Below are 14,944 nucleotides of genomic sequence, written 5' to 3' on the forward strand. Positions count from 1 at the left end.
ACGGCGAAAAATATTGTGCTCGCACAGAAAACAGTATTAAGTATAAATAATTAAAATAAATGAGTTGATTCAGACACAGGAAAACGTACTATGTTTATGTAATAATCACATTATTTAACTAAAATGTTTAATATTATCTTAACATATTATGGTAACTTATGGTAAATAAAAATAGGTTGAGGAAGTGAATCATGTTAAGTTATTCAAATCCAAAGAATTTCTTTAAAGTTATGGCTAATACTGTAATTAATCAAATGACAACCAATACAAAAATGTATCCAAAAATTGGCTCTTTTTATGTTTAAATTTTTATTAGATATAACAAACAAAGTGTTTAAATTGTTCTATATAAAAATTGTTTATTAAACAGAAAACTCTTCCAACCAAATACAGTTGGAATTTCAAAGGGCCAGAAATAACATGTTAAAAACAAATGCAAAATATTGTCGGTTTTTATCTTGGCGCTAGAGAAGACTACTCATCAGCAAGTTTTTTTAACTTTTTTGCAGGGAATTTTGCGACGCATGTGGGAAGATTCCATTCTGGGAAACGCTCCCATGGCTCGTTCCTAAGCGACTGATAAGCAAAAAGTTGTTCGTACAAATTCCGCTAATTGGCGGGCGATAAGCGAAGTGTCCGAGGAAAGAGAAAATGCATGTAATTAATTCTGCCGTTGATGTGAGGGCCATAAAAGCGAGTGCTGAACCGCAGATTCGAGCCACAGTCAGAAAAGAATCTCGGCCAGCTGGATGATGATGGATCTAAGGAATTTGACCCTACTGACCGTAGCTCTGGCCATTTTCGCTTGCCACACGTTTGCCCATATTCAGGATTCCTATGAAGATTCCGAGGAATGGTGTCCACCGGACGATAACAATACCAACAATAATAATACCAATAATGATCAGAACAAAACCGATCATGATACAAGTCTGTGTGCGAATTTCCAGCACATTCGCGATCTGATCAATCAGGAAACCTTGATAGAACTGATCGAAGTGCACTATAATTGTGATGCGAAATTCCGACGCGCCATGAGGTACTACGATACTCCGGGTTTCGTAAGGGTGACCCAAGAGCTGACGGATACGGCTGCCTATCAAACCGTTCTACGCGAACTTGAATCGGAACATGTGGATACGGGAGATATTGCCAGCGTTGCGGATATATTCTACTGTATCATCCTGCCGGTCCAAAAACCGGACCGAAATTGCGACTGCAAGGCCGTAAAGCATCATACATTCGTCGGAGATCTGTTAAATATAATGCCCCACCAGGCTGTACATGATTATGTCGCCGAGTCTCGAGCCCAAAACACCAATTTTGGTAACTTCACAAAGGCAGTGGTCTCGCAGGAGTTCCATGCCACTCTGAAGGCCAACATTGTAAGTAGATCACGTTTTATTTTTCCTCATTACTTTTTCATTTCCGAAAGTAATCAGAAAAGCCGTTAAAAATATCTGGGATTTTTAAATCACTCGTAAAGGTGCCTTAAAGTATGCAAATATATCTTTTAATTTAGGAAATATGATGGATGTTTTCAAAAAGACCACGATATACCGCATACTTTTAGACACTTTGTCAATGATAGGTAGTATACGGATGAAAAAGTTATTTTATTTTTATTCGTAAATCCAAAAAAACATAAACGAATATGGTATAAAAGAACTAGCAAGAACTACGAAATATAAGAAATAAAGGTATGTCTTTCATCCAAAAAACATATGATAGGAATAACAAACAAATTTAGGGAATATTCCGTAATGGTAGACTCATATTCTAGATTCATATTTGTTTCTTAAATTTGGGTAGTTTGTTTCAATACTAAAAACACATCTAATCCCCAACCATACTTATCTAACCCAAACTTACCAAAAAAGTGTCAGTTAACTTTGTTTTATGAGCGTATTCTTGCTTATGACAGATATGTTTGTGACAGTGTATGACAGAGTTATAAGTTTCTGATGTATATTGATTGCTTTGTTACCTTGCAGAAGAAGCACGATGTCGTTAAACCATTGCGCACCCTTCGCAAAAATGGCTGGAATATCCCGGAACTGCTCCGTGCCATGTTGACCATTTTCCAGTGGTGACCGGTTCGGTCCACTCGCAGTTTGAGTACTTGAGTATCCCGCTATTGTATGTAAACCCAATAAAGCAACAAGTGAAAGGAAACAGCTCCGCAAGGGGCACTCACGGTTGACACCTGTCCATTTGGGGGACACCTGCCTGCAAAGTGAGCGGGGCAATGACACCCCACTGTGCCCGGCAGGACATCAAAAGTTTTCAGAGCGGTCGTTTCCCTTTCAGCACGCTCCCTTTGTAATTGCCATCAATTTGTAACTGCAGCGGAAGTGTCGAGGAAGGAAGGATTCGTGTTGGAGATAATCAATCCATGATGTCCTTCGTGGACTTCTGCACGCTTTGTTCTCTTCATTTTCACTCGGCGTACTTTTCACCTAATTTTCCTTTCAGCCCACGCGTTTTCGTTTCCAGGAGAACCTGAAGTTTTCAAAGCTCATTAAAAGAGCTTAGCTACAAATTTCTTGAAGCAACTTTGCATTATTAACTAGGGAATTCTAAAAATAGTTCTTAGAGTTTTATACCTGTGCAAGTGAAATACATGTTTAATTCATAACGATTTCACAAGGTATGGAGAAAATAGTTAATGCAAGTTGATTGGGAAATTAAAAATGTTTTTCTAAGGATTTGCAAAGTTTATTTTTATAATTATTCTTACAAAATGAGCCAACAAAAACAAAGGTTGGTTGTATTTATAGGGCTGTTTCTCGTCTTTAACGGTAAGCTTTAAGTAGACTTTAGAACACACTGCCAAACTAAAACCGTAAGTACTAAAATACTATAGTATCCTTATCAAATAAACCAAAAATAATGGTATTAATATTTGCTTAAAAGAAAATGACGGCTTGAATTCAGTTTAAAATTTCACATAGTTATCATCCTTTTTTTTAAATTTCCCGTTTATACTTGAGGTCCCCCGTCGATCCTAAGTACCTCCCCATTAAAGACAGCCCTCTGCTGCCACTTAGGAATCCCAGCTGGGTATTTGATTTGTCATCAGTCCTGCGAACATATTTAAGGCATAGACGGGAGTTGCTTATCGGATGGTTATCAGGATTTGTGGGCCGCTTGGCGGTACTTGGCAAACGAATTAAGACTCGTTACACTTTCATGGCCTGCGCTCAATTTGCGAGCTGCCAGCTGCCAGAGTGTTCCGTTCGACAACTCCAACTTCCTTCCATCTACCAGCCTTCAACAAGGACTCCCCACCTATGCATTCGCACAGTTTGAGCGGCGCAAATGCCTGCTCATGGCAATTGATTTATGCCTGCGACGTGACTTCATTTCGGGACAGGATTTCGGGATGGGATGGGGCTGCAGCACCTGTTGTCGTCTTTCCTCTTATTAAATTAACAAAGTAACAACCTCAGCGCCGTGTGGGCGTGCCTATCCTGGGCAGGCCAAAATCCGATGCCATTATGCATTATAACTGTATAAACAAATCGGGTGCGTGCCACGCCCACTACCGCCCGAAATACGTGCCTCGAACTGGAACAAAAAACACTCAAATCCTCGAATCTGGAACTGGGTATATAGAACCACGAACATCCCCCGGCTCGTGTGTCAATCAAGTTAAATGTTAATGAATTACTCGGCTTTGGTACAAGGATATGCTGACAGGACCAAGGGGAATGGGGCCGCCAGTTGTTTTTCTTTTCACACACACTCTTGTTTACCTATTCCTTCAGCTGCGGTTGGGCTGTCTAGTGCTTAAGTCCTTAGAGGAGTGTGGTGGACCTAAAGAGGCTTAGGTCAAGCCGAAAATACATATAAACAAAGAAAGCGTGTAATATGATAGTAGAGACAGTTGATCCTATTTGCTCTGGAGATAAAATTACTTACCACTCCTTTAATTGAGGATCTATAGTTGTGATTAAATGTGGGATCTTTTGTTCTTAGATTCGAAAGTTTTCATGGGGGCTTCACTGCAAACATATTTAGTTTTAGATTTTCTATCAAAACATATTAAAATATAACATGTACTTTGTTAAAAACTTAATTATATTTACTTATTAATTCCGATAGCCATTTAAATTGGGATCGTCATTTAAAGTGTTATTAAATAACGAGTCACATGGTTTCTGAAAGGTGACTAAAAGTATGCAACCATATATGTTGAGTTTAGAAGAAAGTTGCATACTTTTAGGGATTTTTACAAGTGTTTTCAAAACTATAGTGTTTTTGTAGGATCCTAACTAAAGGCATATTTCGATATTCAAAAATTTTGAGTAGTTCTGGAACGATTAATGATTTTATCCATATCCAAATCTTAAAGGACATTTTGCGAGGTAACCGACTAGTCGACCGTTTACCCTGATCCCAGCTAGCTTTCACTGTCATGGCCATGGTCAGGATGGAAAGACGTTTGCCTATCTGCTCCTGAGCCCGCCTGTCGTCGTCCTTCTGTTTTCGTCCTGTCGGCGAACCGGGGCGAAATAAATCGTTGCATACTTACGTGCGCAAACAATTTTCGCTCTTGGCTTCGCCTGGGAAAATCGAGGAACGCGGGCACTACGTGTCATTGAATTCATTACGCTGTCAGTCGTGTTTTTTTTTTTTTCATAAGGCGTATGCAGTAGATTAAACCAGCAAAAACAACAGAAAAGCCAAGAAAAAAACAAATACAAAAAAAAACGCTCAAGCAATTTGCATTCTGAAATGAAATAATTAATTAACGCTGTCGTTGCCTGAATCGTGATTTGGTTTTCGAACAGGGCTCGTTTATTTGTGATGTGTGCAAATGATCCGTCAACACCAGTCGAAAGGTCGAAAAGTATGCAAATGGTTTGGTTTATTTTTTCCGCCCTGCCACATTTACATTCGACACTAATGATGATGCATGCCAGCTTTTATGTGGGGAAAATAAATAAGAAGCATCCGCGAGATATATCGACAATCGCTTTAAAACTAACCAATGTAATTAAGCCTTTGGTATAAATCCAATTATAAAATCACTTTTAATGAAAAAAACGAGCACTGAAAAAGCCAAAATTAATTAGTGCAAATGCCTCCTGCGGCTAACCGATATTAGTACTTGAATAATATAAGTACATGTACATATAACTCATATAAATTATATAAATATAGCTGAGTAACAAGTGAAGTGATTAAAATAAATTTGCAGTTAAGCATTATTAAAAAGGTCAATATTAATATTGGGTCTCTTTTTTTTTTTAATTTTAAGTCTATTTAAATGCAATGTAATAGTTTTATAAGTTAAAAAGATAATTACAGTTTGTTTTAAGCCTTTAAGGACATATTGAGATGTTTTAACTAATTACAAATTCAGTGCTTTTCCAATTATAATAATTGTTAAGGTCACACATTATTTTTTTTGTATAGATTTTTAATTTTAAATAATTTAACTGATTGATAAGTTCGGTACTATTCCCGATGTAAAGCGAATTAGCAGTGACTAAATTATCCTTAAGTTTAACGAGTCCCTTGGCAACTCAGGCCTAGACAATCGGCTACAAATTTGCCATTGTCAAGGCAACTGTGCAATTGAGGGAGAATTGCTACCAATTGTTGGCTTGATTTGTTCTCAAATTTTATTATGGTAACGAATGCTGTTCCCTAGCTGCAGCTCGGCAACAAATGCGATTTGAGTCGATTGATTTCCACTAACAGTTGGATTGCCAAGTGCAATATGCTGGGTCTTCAACTATCCAAGGACTCGGCAGCAAATCGAGTTGGTTGAGGAATTTGTAGGTACTGAAAGTTTTTCCGTAGTTCTACTAAGGACATATAAATGGGAATATCCTTTACAAACTGGCATGATTAATATCGACGGCATCGATGGATTGGAATTATGCTTTTTCTTTATGGTCATTCGCCTGTTTTCCCACGAAGCTTGGACCCTTCTTTTGTCCGATTTCCATTACTTACTTTCGCTCTTTGTTTTTCGTACTATTGGGAATTTGAGCTGTCCTGAAATGTGCTAAAATAATGTGTTTCGTTGATAAAACTTTTCCCACTCAATGCTCTCATAACACTTCAGATTTATGGTCCGTGCTATCGGTGCTCCTCCGCTGGTCTCCCTTCGGCGAATTGGGTAAGTGAAACCGCACGGGCCAATGGCCATAAATAAATGTGGAGTATCAGCTAGCAAATCTCATTACTTGGACCCGGCCATCTTGGATGGCGGATAGCGGATGGCGGATGGCGGACAGCGGAGAATCGATGAAATATCCCAGCTGCGAAACCCAATCCTGGCCAGAAGCAGCTTATCTGTGGTCAATGGAAGTGCATTCCGCGATACATGAATTCCCCTGATAAATAATACATTGCATTGCAAGATTTCGCTGTGGCAACTCGATCGGCTTCACACTCTTAACGAGCGTGTTTAAGTGAATTTTGCGGTTGCCAATAATGTATAAATTAATAGCCTCCATGCGGACTCCGGGAAAAGAAGGACACAGGAAACAGCAGTCGTTGAAATTGCTTTTCGCCGGTTAAATGTTTCCATTTTAATATGCTGACCAACTGAAGGAATGTGATTTACCCAGCGAAAAAACAAGTGATGATGGGATACTCTTAAAGGTTCTTAATTTCCTGTCAGAAAAAGTTACCATGAAGTTAATTGGTCCGTGAAGACGAATTCGATTCCTCAATGTGAGGTTAATTTTAGGATCGAGAAATCTTTACAAAGGCTGTGGAATTTCAGTAAAACTTTTTAACGTTAGTTTCTGTTTGTTAGCCGACAAATTTAACCGTAACATTGCCTTCGACTTAGAGTTTTCAGTCAGATAAAACCTAACTTGATATTGAGAAACTACATTTTTATAAAATTTAATTCAACTCAAAATTAAAGGTTAATTTAAAGGTAACTTTTTTTAACTAAAGGTTAAGTAATGTAACTTTCGTAAATAATATTTTAAAACTTATTTAATGAAGTATTGAGCCTTGTTAAAATTAATTTTCATACTTGCTCTATCGTTTATTAATTGAAAGCTTCATATGCAAAAATATCCGCAGGCAAAATACCATCTGTTATTTGCGCTTTCCATAAAATATTGCGGGGCTTAAATGCGCAGCAGACATAATAGCCGAGTTAAATTCCATAAATGTTTTACAAGTGAAACAGCTTCAATTGGCAGCAGGCCAATGAATTTCCAACAAAAAGAGCCAATCGGATAAAACGGAAACGAGCGAGTAAAAAATGTGAGGAAACTATAAGTCCTTTTGTGAACTTTCGCAGTGTAGAAGTAATTATAATGGAATTGAAATCTTTTTGGGGAATATTCTAATTATCAGTTGGACGCACACTTGCTTTCACTGGCAAAAAGAACAGACACATTGGGGCATTGAAATAGTTTTGGCCCCGGCACAGTTGTAAGATGAGCTCAAGTTTTGGCAACTCCAGCCAGCAGGAATATTATTATTTTTTCTGTTGACTCTTATCTTGGTTCCCAACTATTTTCCCCTTTGTAGGGGGATGTGGATGCCTTGTGGTCTCTAAAGTAGCCATGCGGGCGTTGCTTTCCTAACCAGCGCAAATATTTTAACCTACAGGCCAGGACAAAAAGCAGGCCAAGAGATTGGGGGTTTTGTGGGGTTGGCCAAGTAAATAAATGTTCTCGAGATAAACCGGCGCTTTGTGTGTCGTTTAGGGTGCTCTCTCTTCTTAAAGGCCCTTAAAGCGTTCCGAATTTTTTTGCACTTTGCATGCAAACGTTAAAAACTTGCAGCATGCCACGGGCTGTCCAGAACAACATGGCCAACTCCCTCTAGCCCCCGTTTATATGTAGGTCCTTACGGCTACGTGACTTTGGCACGCGTCGCGTTCCGTCTGCCGACCCACGGTCATTTTCCATTGTTGGTCATTAATTTGAAGGCAAGTGTGTTTGGGGTTTAACTAGCGGACGCGCGCCTTTCGTCACCAAAACCGCACACGTACAGCCGTACATCCCATCGACAGACAGGGTGACCCATTGGGACTCGAAAGGGGTATCAGGTGAATTGGTTTTAGTAAACACAAATCGAAATATCACCATAATTTGACTTCATTTTTTATTTAATATTAAATATTTCATATTTTGAAATGAATCATAATGAAATGAAAAACTATGATGAGATATACATAGGCTTTTTCAAGTTATTGATAAGACTCCTAAAGTTTTAACAATGTGTTTATAATAATAAAATCAATATTCTTGGTAATTTTATTTTCTTTTAAACCATATTTAAATCCTTGTATTATAAGTAGTATATATATTAAGTAACTAAATTTACTGGTAATGGTAACAATCTAGTGGTCTTTATTAAATGAGATTAACCCCATGATCGTAGTACGTTCCAAATCCATCATATTTTAATATGAGTATTTGAATATTCATTTATTCACAAGTATTTCCCTCCCAGCACCCTGTACGCCCATATGCTTCGACCACTTTGTCATCCGACTCACGTAGGGGACTCACGTATGCCAGCCCCGAAAAGGATTGTCCACGCTTTTGGTCAAGTTTAGCCCGGTTAGGTCCTTGGTCCTTGGTTCTTGGCCATCAGCTCGATTAGATGTTGTGGCCTGGCTGCGTCCTTGCGGTCATGTTTTGTGGATTCAACTTAGCTGACCGTCTGGTCTGGCTTTTACCCGGAAAACGGTGGAAGGGGGGTCAGATTGCGAGGTTTCGAGGTGTCGGACAGCTAGCAGGCGTTAAAAAATGTTTTAGCAGCGCATTTTTGAGGTTAACAGCGTGCACGTGCTGGGCCAAAAGAGGAGTGGGGTTAATGGAGGGGTTGGAGATTGGGGACTGGGGATTTGGCCAAAAGGTGGCGACAATCGCCCGGTCGAGTGCTGAAAGAGATTTATCTAGCCTCGCTGTACGTGATGGCAACAATCGTGTCAAGAGCCGCCGGACTGCCATGAATTATGACGAATATGTTCGGGTGTGTATGGTACTTCCAAGTGGATTCCAAGTCTTGTAAATCTCGGCCAAATCTCCGGCAGGCGTGTGTGTCCTCCTAGGCAAGACAAATAAACTGCAATCGTTGGGGCATAAATCCTAATTCAAGTTTGAATATCTCTCTCCTTTGAGGAAAGAGTGGCTTTAAGGCAGCTGCTGCAACTGTCTGGGTAGTCAAAACAAAGGCTTAATGTGGCTGGCAGGCAGTGCTATCGGATGCCCCACTTTCAAATCCCAGAAACGGAAACAACGTCCCCAAGTCCCAATTTCCCAGGCGAGCATTAACGAACATTTCCTTTGTCTGCACAGTGAAAATGAAGGTATCGCTTGTCAAGGTTTTTGTCATAACATCAAGATTATAACATTTCAAAAGTCAACAGAGTTGTTTTTCACACAGTTAGGTAAAATATATTAAAACGATTACTGAACCTAAATCATAAAGAAAGGTTTATTATTTGGAAAAATAAATCTTAGGGGTTCGTTGTTTTAAGAATTATTTCAATGGTTAGGTTAAATAAGAGCTACCAAATAATTTCTAGGGACTTTTCTGTGAAGTTAGAAAGTTAAAAATTGTAACCAGATTATTTTAATAATTTTTTAATTCATTTAAACTAGCTAGAATATATTTTAGTGCTTTTAAGATTAGTTGTTTTAAAGGACTTTTATAATTAAAATAAAATTTTAAGTGAGTTTCCTACAATTCTACTTATGTTGTTTCAGTGATAAGCATTTCCATGCAATCCAAGTCCCTTGGATAAGCGAAAGTCAAGGCAAAACCTGGAACATTAAATCCGTGCAGCCATTAACATTTACGATTTCGCATCCGGAGGTCAGACATTCACTCACACGCACGAATGGCAGATGTTTGCCATCGAGGATTGGATGCGGCCCGGAAAGCCCGAAAAGTCCGAGGAGCCCAAAATGGGAGGCGTTTAACAGGCGATGGCAACTGAAAACACATCCTGCGATATCCTGTGATATGTGAAGTGAGCGAAAAGGGGCAGTGGCAAATGGCAGGGGCAATGCAATTCTGGAAATCGACCAGGACCATCTCTATTTGTTTGCAGTTTATCTGGGGGACTGGTACCTGGAGTGCTCGTACACCCATTGGCCCCGTGTGATCGCCTTAGTGAGTCAGTGGGCCGGAAAGCGGGCAAAGATTTCCACCCACCTGGGGTTTGGTTGCGTCTAAAGTTTTGCATTTTAATAGCCTCTTAACTGCCAACCATTTGCACTGTGTTTGTTTATGTTGCCACAGGTAGAGGCTGGTGGAAGCCAGGTCTATTGGCGAGGTGTGGCCTCCCATCCCCACAGAGATTTGCATGCGATTGCATTATCAACTTGGCCAATTTTCGGTCCAGTTGTAGGCTCTTAAAAGCGTTCTGCTCCCCTCAACCGAATTTGGTTTCGAATGCGAAAACACATCAATTGGCAGTCAGTCGTAGTGAGTTTGGTTTAGGGTTTTAGGTTGGAAATTGTTGCGATACGCAATCAATGGGATTAATTGTTTCTTGCAATTAGCTGAGGTTGCATTGCTTAGATACTGAAGTTCACCTCAATCTGGTAGGTTAAAAGCCCTTGGAAAGTATTGCAGACAGAAGGTAATCAAATCATAGTTAATCGACGGGGATTAGTCTACAGTTCTCAGGCTGTTTGGAAAATTTGGCTTCCTTTAAATACATTTGACTAAAGACAGGAAGTAGGAAGTTCTAAAAATAAAACAGTTCTTAAGGTTTAAAATGGTTCACCTCTTTAAAAAAAGTGTTTTACTTTTACAATTTTATTTTTAAATTTTGGTTTTAGTGTTGTATTTAATTTATGAAATAATAATACATAAATATTTTATGCAATTTTTTTGTTAAAATAAAAAACCTTTCTTTGTATGAAATCTGTTTAAAACTGGACTGAGTCATACATCCGATGATAGCTGAGTTTTTGGCATAGTCTCTGTATGTCGAATTTTAATGACAACCATTTGGCCTGATGTGTGGCCATCATGGGGGAATCCCATCATCATCATCAGGGGCACTGCTGTCAACGCCAAGTCACGTTTTCGCCTGGTTCTTGCTGAACTATCTCTGCCTTCTTTTCAAATTTTAGCCAGTATTATTCAGTTTCACCCGGCTTTTCCGCATTTTCTAGCCGCGTTTTTTGTTCGTGGGAGATTCGTGACGTGACGAGTTGCCACGCTAATGCACGCCCTGCAAAGTATGCAATAAATTTAATGTTAGTTTAAGGGCACCTGGGTGTGGGTGAAGGATTCCCTGGCATCTCTCTATCATAAACATTAACAGCTTTTACTTATATCATGACAGTCGCTTTAACACTCGACACAATAGCAAATGCGACCATCTAGGCAAAAGGATGCTGCGATTTTTCCGACATGCAACAAACTGTTTGCTTAATAAGTTCCTGCCGAATTCTGGAACCACATGAAAGCAAACCACTTGGGGAATCCCCCACCAGACTGAGGTTAAAAACCCTTCATTCGAAGGGTGCCCTCCTTTGCGGTCACTATGAGAGAATCCTCTGGCATGCCCATCACGTCTCGATTCGTTTAAAACTTCAACCCGCCGCCGGTAAAAATCAAATTCAATTAGTCCATGTGCCAGGAAAGCGAAAAAGTGTTTGCAATCTGTTTTCGAATTCTGTTGGCGTTTATTCTTGGACTTTAATCTTATTTTTTACAATGCGTTTTATGGCTGCTTATATTATTATTTTATTGAGAAGCTGTTCACATCTTCTCCCTTAAAATCTTTACCTGAATTTGAAAATATCTATAGTTATAAAATTTTTGTTAAAGAGTTATAAAATGTTTTACGTATAGGAAATAATTAAGATTATAAATATTTTAATTACATATTTGAAGGTTTTGGTTGATATTTAACAGGTGAAAAATAATCAAATCAAAATACAATGTGTTATAGTGGCTATAGCTTTAAATAGATTATTAAAGAATTAATAAACGGCAAAAATAACTGATGTGTAAGAATACAAAAACTCCAGATTTGATACTAAGGGAGCTTCGCTAGTTTTTCAAAATAAGTATTAGAACCAGTGCGATGATGAAACCAGAGAAGATTAAGCCCATTGTGGTATGGGTTCCAGTCTTTTGAGTCCCTGTAGCATCCTCCGTGGTTAACATCATGGTACTGGCCATTGTCGATCTACGTGGTCCCCAGTTCATCACTTCCTGATACGAAGGCGGCGGAGTGTTAGGCTCCACATTGATTGTCTCCAAAGGAACTCCTATCGGCGAACTCATTTATATCTATATAGCAAAAAGGTATAGACTTTAGAAATAATTTAATAAACTCTTGAATTTTGATTTTAGCAACCACTTTACGCGAGGTCTTGAATACAACTGTTTTTCAAGATGACGAACGAAAAAGAATACTATACAATGGGGAACGTTTCAGACGTTTGTTTTTTGGGTAATAATCTGTGAGCGATCACAAAATGTTACTCAGCTTTAAGTAAAAGAATTGATAAGCTTTGGTTCAGAATTCTACACTTTGGAAAACAAGCACTGGAACTCAAAAAGTACTTGTTGATAAAATATATTTTTATTTTTCATTGAACACTTAAGATATAAAATAATTAATTTCTGTTTTTTATATTATAAATATAAAAATTTATAATTATATTATATAAACATTTTTAAAAAACACATATGTATATTGTAGAATTATTGTTCTTACTGTGACTCTCGCAAGATTTTTAAAAAGCGAACTTATATATTTAATGTTCCCCTTGATTGAGATTATCGTTCGTTTTTATGATTCATTAAGTCAGAAAGCTCAATTTATATAATATATATATATGTGATATATAATAATAATAATAGATTTTATTGTAAGCACTGTATACACAAAATCGATGAATTAAATATTTTAGGTATTTGGTAATTTTTGTTAAAAATACGTTTTATTTGTTTATAATTTTTTTTTAACTTTAAAACTAAATGTATAAAATAATAGTTGCAGTTCATCCGATCTGAATTGAAGCAAGTCTTTTTGTTGGCCTTGCAGGGAGAATTTAAAAACAAATGCGAAATGCTGATTTATGTAAGGGCCTGTACAGTTCTGAATTCATAGCCGAACGATACCCAGCGACGCCTTGCAGTTTGGACACGAGTGATGGACCTCATTGAAGCCATTAATGATCCATGGGAGCAGCCAGCATCCCAGTCCGCAGGTGGCAAACATAACTACGAAGGAGGCCACGTAGGCAATACTTCCGCGACGGGTTGTTGTAGTAGTCTCAATCTCGTCGAGGCATTTGGGACAGATCGTGAGTACCGAGGTGAGACCTGGGGAATCCCGCGAGGTAAGAACCGTGGTACTTCCCAATTCCGATCCAGGTGGAACCCAGCCCATCGCCTCTGAATACGAAGGCGGGGGCGTAGCAGGCCTCTCACAGGTTAATTGCAAGCTCATTATGATCTTCAAATCTTTAATATTTTTCTCTTATTTATTTCAAGTACCGCAAATGATATTAGAGTCTTTGAAAATTTGGCTTTTAGACTTTTTATGAAACTAGATTTTTGTTGTTGTTTTGGGTTGTTTTGTATTTATTATTTTATTTTTTATTAAGTTGTAGTGACTTTCAAGCTAGAATACCAACCTCAAACAGTGAATGCTTGAAAGAACTAATGTCTGGATTTGGTTCGCTAAGCATAAAAAATGAAATTATAAGTACAGTCACATGTTTATGCACACAGACGCGGTCAAATAAATATTACTTTTCAAGCTATAAAAAAATGTTTTTTAGTTGTTTTAAGTTATATACTTTTAAAGACATGTTTATATTTTGTTGAGCTAACACAATGAATTTAATAAGACAATTTTTAAAAACTCAATTCAATATATTCAACACTTTTATTTTTAAATTTTATTATTTTTTTTATTTATTTTTATATAATATTTATTGGATTAAAGCGAATGGAAGTGGGCAACCACTTTAAGCGAAAGCCTGAAGTAAACTGATTTCCTGAACATGCATTTCTGAGCTCTTGAAAAGTTTTGATAAGCGATTCCGAGAAACAAGAGTAGACTGATTTTGTGGAAACAGTGAGTTGGCGGGATTGCTGGCTTAACAAATGCAATGTTATTGATAAGCATTAATAACCGATCCGCTTTTACTCACATAATTATTGATTGCGTCACTGGAATTCATCATATCAAAAATAAAAGGGGACTGGAAGTAGAAACTGAATGCCGGGTATTCAATTATCGTGGTATTTGTGTATATTGTTTGGGCTTTGCTCTCATAAGTAAATTGAGAAAGCTATATGTTGTGCCTAATTTGTATTTTTTGTCTTGTATTATTTTGTAATAAATAAGTTTATAAAGAATTGACAGGAAAAGTACCTTTTGCAAGACTAATCTGTTAAAAGCCGTCAGAATTTCTTAAATTGTATAGAGCTATATCAAATTAAATTAAAGACTGTTTAAAGTTGATGTTTAACTTGCTTATTTAAAAGTTTAATAATTTTTCATTACAAAATTTGATACCAGAAATGTTGAAGGTACGTTCGGCACGACTTTTTCGCTGAAAAGAGCATTCCAATATTCCAATAATTCTCGGAAATATGACTCACTTAAGTTTGTCCAACAAAGCAAGCTTAGTTGGGTCAGCAAAAAAATTTTAAAATACCCTGTTAAATTGAGAAGAGGGAAATACCATATTCTAAAAACTGATGACAAGCTTGAACTAAAAATCTGAGATTTATTTGACCCATCCATAGGATAACCCAACTTAAACCAATCAAACGCAACTTAGTAAATCTCAACTGTTCTTTAAAGTGTTCCCAAGCGATAAATTCGATTTATGCAAAGATATACAGATACCCATTTAGCTATTAAGCCCACGCATTTGCATATATATATGCACGCCGTTGGAATTCAATAAATGTGAGACTCATCCATCACTGTCAGCTTAGGCTGCATGTGGAT

General features: G+C 37.7%; 2 protein-coding genes across 2 annotated transcripts; one reads left to right on the forward strand and one right to left on the reverse strand.

Moving 5' to 3' along the window:
• The first annotated feature begins 710 nt into the window (after positions 1–710).
• LOC108008628 (uncharacterized) lies at positions 711–2,175 on the forward strand. The gene is made up of 2 exons (XM_017072509.4): positions 711–1,385; positions 1,995–2,175. Exons 1-2 carry the CDS (start codon positions 750–752, stop codon positions 2,091–2,093), a joined length of 735 nt encoding a protein of 244 aa, XP_016927998.2. The 5' UTR covers positions 711–749; the 3' UTR covers positions 2,094–2,175.
• A 10,869-nt stretch (positions 2,176–13,044) lies between these two features.
• LOC108008860 (cell death-inducing p53-target protein 1) lies at positions 13,045–13,832 on the reverse strand. Its single transcript, XM_017072764.4, has 2 exons — positions 13,614–13,832; positions 13,045–13,440 (listed from the first exon to the last, which is right to left on the reverse strand). Exon 2 carries the CDS (start codon positions 13,424–13,426, stop codon positions 13,079–13,081), a length of 348 nt encoding a protein of 115 aa, XP_016928253.2. The 5' UTR covers positions 13,427–13,440; positions 13,614–13,832; the 3' UTR covers positions 13,045–13,078.
• Positions 13,833–14,944: the final 1,112 nt, after the last annotated feature.

Source organism: Drosophila suzukii, chromosome 2R (genome assembly GCF_043229965.1).
Source record: "Drosophila suzukii chromosome 2R, CBGP_Dsuzu_IsoJpt1.0, whole genome shotgun sequence".
In the NCBI taxonomy this organism is placed as follows: Eukaryota; Metazoa; Arthropoda; class Insecta; order Diptera; family Drosophilidae; genus Drosophila; species Drosophila suzukii.

What these genes read in the sequence shown, in the direction of transcription:
- LOC108008628 (XM_017072509.4), top strand. Translation starts at nt 750, where the DNA reads ATGATGATGGATCTAAGGAATTTGACCCTACTGACCGTAGCTCTGGCC. An exon ending in CCACTCTGAAGGCCAACATT is followed by an intron (nt 1,386 to 1,994) that starts GTAAGTAGATCA and finishes GTTACCTTGCAG; the next exon opens with AAGAAGCACGATGTCGTTAA.
- LOC108008860 (XM_017072764.4), bottom strand. Translation starts at nt 13,426, where the DNA reads ATGAGCTTGCAATTAACCTGTGAGAGGCCTGCTACGCCCCCGCCTTCG.